The 5,170-nt window shown below is 35.5% G+C and overlaps 1 protein-coding gene across 1 annotated transcript in view; it reads left to right on the forward strand.

Annotated features, from left to right (window-relative positions):
• The window catches only part of MYT1L (myelin transcription factor 1-like), an 84,645-nt gene that overhangs the window by 27,625 nt on the left and 51,850 nt on the right, over positions 1–5,170 (forward strand). Inside the window, exons 9-10 of the mRNA XM_010297347.1 lie at positions 1,628–1,749; positions 2,669–2,737. Coding sequence (XP_010295649.1) covers positions 1,628–1,749; positions 2,669–2,737 — 191 coding nt within the window. The remainder of the gene's footprint in view (positions 1–1,627; positions 1,750–2,668; positions 2,738–5,170) is intronic.

Genomic DNA, 5,170 nt, shown 5'->3' on the forward strand with positions numbered 1-5,170 from the left:
AATAGATGATAAAAATCTTGGTTTTCTACAAAAAGGACTTTCTGCTGGTTAATCTTTACGATTATATCGTGCTGGCACACATCTGATCTGTGACTAAGTTCCATAAGACAACATTTGAACCATGAATGTGAATCATGTTTTCTAACAGCATCATCTTGTTAACAAATATTTTCTGCAGTAAAGATGTTTCGCTGTATCTAGATTACATTACTCTGTATAAGCAAGTTGACATAACTGTGCAATACTGGGATAACCAGCTCTCAAGACAAGATATTCTTCTGAATTTGAAAACCATAAATGTTGTGCTGAGTATTTGAAAGCATGTATTACTTAGAAATCAATTTAAACAAAAGCAGCAGAGTATAATGTAAGCTTTCAACTATTTCATCTAATCTTCTTCTAGATTACTTATACACTCCTGATAGGTCTGTGTGTGAAAGGGCCTGTATTAATGAAATACTTTCTTTCAAGAATACAAAGAAGAGAGATTAGAAATCAGTGTTACTTTTCATAATACCAAGACAACAGCAAACCCTTTTAAACAGACGAGGCAAATAAAGAAAGTGTGTTAGTGAACTTATCTTACTTTCCAAAACTTAGAACAGCCAGGGCACTGAAGAGGTCTGCTGACAAGGTTCAATGCCACTGCTTTTGTTCATCAGGTTTCAACCCTTATCCACTGTGCAGTTTCCAATGCTACACTCAGTGCAGTTTAGCTCTTTGGAGACTTCTAGAGATTGTTCTAATTTTTCTTGGTTTAAAACAGAAAATATTTGAGTATAGCACATCTCTTGCCAATTTTAATTAAAACCTAAAACTATTTTCAGTAACTTTGAAACATATAACAAAGCAGCATTTTCACTACATACACTGAATGCATTCTAGCTCTGGTGGGTTACAGCTTTGCTATTAATTTCACTGAAACTGGGAGGATATCTGTTGCTATGAAGGAAATACAAGGTAAAACAGACAGTATAGCATGGTTTTTCCAAAGTAGAGCTCCCTATTTCTACTGTGGTGTTTACAGCACCATCTGCAGGAATCCCTAAATTAATGCATTCAGCCACTTCATTCCTGAAATAGATGATTTTGAACTTCTGAATGCATCAGCACAGTTAATTACAAATTATATAATTCTGTTTTGCCAGACAGATCCATTGAGGTTTGCCCCAGATTGAGATTCTGTGTGTAGATATTAAGATTGCTCCTGTTTCATTTTGGAGATGTTCTAAGCTGTTACAAATGTCATTTAAGATGGCTTTTTGATGCATAGGATATTGTATTTAGTCACCTTTTTTCCCCTTTCCTCTGTTTTGCAGTGACTAGGACAAAATACTGATCCTTTTAAAGCAAAATAATATGACAGCTACAGAAAAAGCTGTGTTTTACTCCTTTTTTCTTTTCTATTTAAATAAACTATATATTCCACATATTGTGAAGTCTTCATCGAAATATCCAAATATTATTTAAAGGTTTCATAGGCCAAGGAATATAAAATAATTTCATCACTTTTCTCTGGCCGAATGGGATAAAGAAAGAGATCATGTCTGATGACTCTGCTTTGCATTATTTTGTGTGAATTGTAACTTCACCTAGCTGAAACTAATGTGTATATACTTCCCTGTAGCCAGAAGACTTGGATCCTTTCCAAGAGGCGCTTGAAGAAAGAAGGTACCCTGGTGAAGTTACAATCCCAAGTCCTAAACCCAAATACCCTCAATGCAAAGAGAGCAAAAAGGATTTAATAACGTAAGCATAATGTGAGGTGAAATTATTTTTTTCCTTTTAACCTTTTCTCTCTTTGTCTTTTTTTTAAACAAACAAGTACATATACGCCTTGCAGTATGAGCATGCAACATTTGCAGCATATAAATGTTTCCAACTGCCAGTTAAGTAAAGTGATAAGCTAACGTGTATTTGCTTGTTCTTAATGATGCTATATTGTATTGAGACGCCATTTTCATTTAAACCTGTTCATTTTGCAGCTTTTCGATTAGGATGCTTAAAAGCCCTTGCAGTCATTGCAGCTAAACTGGAAACAATGAAACTTTTAAAAGTTTTTTTTAAACATACTTACTATTTTGGCTGTTTTTGTTTTTGTTTGGTGGCAGATGTCCAACACCAGGGTGTGATGGGAGTGGTCATGTGACTGGTAATTACGCCTCACATAGAAGGTGTGACTTCATTTTTTTCATGGTGGATTCTGTCTTTTCAATTTATTGTTTTCAGCTTACCTCAACAATGCTGTCAAAGTAAAACGTTGAACTATGTGTTAACCCTTTGAGTAATATATGTTGATCTTAAAAGCATGCTAATTTGTGTGTTGTATAAACGTCTTTTATTTTTAAATAGATTACTAAAATTTCCAAAGTATTCTTAAGCATTTAAGTAGTTAACCCAGGAATCTCAAATTTTTTTTTTACATTCTACTAGTTCATAGAGAAACAAACACAAAAAGAACATTTACAGTATGTAATTTTGGAAGTAATGTTGATACCTAAATATATTCAGAGGGTTAACTATATTACAAAATTCAATATTACAGCACTCGCCCCATCGCTTTTCTGCATTAAAAACTTTTACTTTTTAATTTTTATGTTGTGTTTGTTTGGGACTGTTCAGTTAATAAGAAGATTAATTTACTTGTATGTCCTGCCATGTCTTACAGTTTATCTGGCTGTCCCTTGGCTGACAAAAGCATTCGAAGTATGCTGGCCACAAGCTCACAAGAACTCAAGTAAGATATAAAGAACAAATATTTTCTTTATAAATATTTATTTGGCTGCAAACTGTGTATAATTGTATCAGAAATTAAAAACACTGTCTGGAGAACTGCTGCAAAAGGGGCTGATGCTGCTTGGAATGTGTGTCGAAGTCTCTAAAAATTCTATACAGGCTGGCTTTATACATAAGTCTGCTGACGTAGTATTTCTTGTTGTGTATTCGTTAGGTGATAGGGATGGACAAAAGTCAGAACTTCTGAGATTTCATCTAAATGTTTGAATACCTACTGAACTTTTTTCTGAACGTATTAAGTTTGCTAGTTAGAACAGAAAATTCTAAAGCGATTAGACTGATGAAAAACTTCTGATTACACAACCAGTAAGTGCTGTAGTTTCTCAGGAATAGATCGGAGGGAAGAGAAAACAATTTGTTTATCCCTAACGTTTGCATAATTTTCCCCAGGTTTGTATCACTGTTACCAGCTTAAATGCATTTTCTCATTTGACTATGTTTTATAGTGTTTACTTAGTTATTCCCCTACTTCAAATGCATTCTTTACAATTCCTTTCAGTTCTTTTGACTGACAGTTGTGAGCAATGAAATTTAGAGAACTATGAGACTTAGCTTTGATCTGTCTTCCTGCTTGATTGAAACTCTGTATGTGGAAGAACTATAACATCTGTTAGTGCTATGAGATAGTGCTACTCCTGAGTTGGTACTAGGGTTAATATGGAAAGATGTTCACAAGTAACAAGAAAAAATTGGGTAGGGAAAATATGAGTGGATAGCTTATGCTGCCATGCTAAGCTGGATTCTTTCTTCACCATACCTGAGTGCCTTAAATAGCATTTCTTGAGTTCAGTACCTACCTTGATAAACAAAACAACTGTAGAGCATGGGAATGATAAGAAAGCAAGCATGAGAAAGCTGCTCAAGTAAGATTGCTCTCTAGTCTTAGCTAATCTAGTCACTAGATGCAAACAATAGGTGCAAAATTTATGTCCCACCCAATCAAAAATAATGTTTTGAAATTATCAGTTTAGATCGTGCTGGTATCTGCTGCTAGAAGGCTATGTGATATGCAAGGAGAAGGGATGTCAGTGAGATCAGGGAAAACATGTAAGTATAAGCAGAGCAAGGTATGGGCGTATAACCCCAAAGAAACTCAGATTTGGACCTGTATATTGGGTTTGGATGGGTCAAGTGGTAGATGCTTGAGGAAATGCAATTACATAAATGAAACACAGACAAGACTCTTGGGGCAGCATGAATAATACTTTAAGTACGTAAGCTGCTCTAAACCTTTATAAAATTTCCACTTGTGTTAGGAAAGTGTTCCTGAATTACCCCATCTCCTCTGCCTTTCTCCAGCATCTGCAGTCAAGTCTACCTAATACAGGCCAGGAAGAAAAAAAAAATCACTTGAACTTGAGACCCCACTATCTCATGCCATTCGCTCTACCTAGTACAAGTTTTGCCTAAGCAAAGAGAACAAGGTGAAGTTGCCTTTAAACTTACATTTTTAGGTTTAGCATCTATTATTTACTTAGCATTTAGCATAAATTATTTATTTAGCAGTTATCGTAATACCTGTTGAGCACATATAAACTCTGTTAAGTGAATTCAAAAGTTAGAAAATGCCAGGATTTTAAGCAGGCTAACTTAACTCAGTTCTCTCTTGCATTTTCATTACAAGGCAATTCTTCATTTTCTGATCACATATTTTTCCATAGGATAACAAAGTAATTCGTTGCACAGGGCAGACAGTAATCACTGCATAAGCAACTAATGGATTTCTTCTGTTTTCCTCATTATCCCATGTGTGGCCCTGTCTGTTATTCACTGCACTTTTCTCAAACTGTGCTCTCAGGATATAACTACTAATTCATTCACACATTTGTCACTACCATTTCATCTGAGTTTTTCCTAATTAATTTGTATTGGTTATAAAGCAATTAATTTATTTTCATGTGTAGTTATACACTGAGGTAAGTCAGGATTGGTATTATCCCCATTTTAGAGCCAGAAAACTGGCTTTATCTTAAGCATATAGTTTTGATTACTCAGTTTGAGACTTCTCGGACCCAATTTGTCAGAGTTCACATTGTAGAGAACTGTGTATGTTCAAAGCCAAGTACCCATTGAATTTGCTTGGAGACGTGGGAATTCAGCAGTTCTACATGATGAGTGATTGACCTTTTGTGAAAAGGGATGAACTCTACAGGATATAGTCCAGTGCTCTAGGACAGCCATGGGACTATCCTTTCTCCTCCCCCAAAATTCTGATCAGTCCCAGCTTCCACTTGGTCCATTCACTCTGTCCTGTTTTCCTTCATCATTTCTTTCTGATTTGCCCCCTGTCTCAAGCTCATTGTCGAATCAGCCCATCTCCTGCCTCCGCCACATTTATATTTGTATTGTCCTCTATCTTTACATCCTGCTGATA

The sequence above is a fragment of the Phaethon lepturus genome, unplaced genomic scaffold, assembly GCF_000687285.1.
Source record: "Phaethon lepturus isolate BGI_N335 unplaced genomic scaffold, ASM68728v1 scaffold20761, whole genome shotgun sequence".
In the NCBI taxonomy this organism is placed as follows: Eukaryota; Metazoa; Chordata; class Aves; order Phaethontiformes; family Phaethontidae; genus Phaethon; species Phaethon lepturus.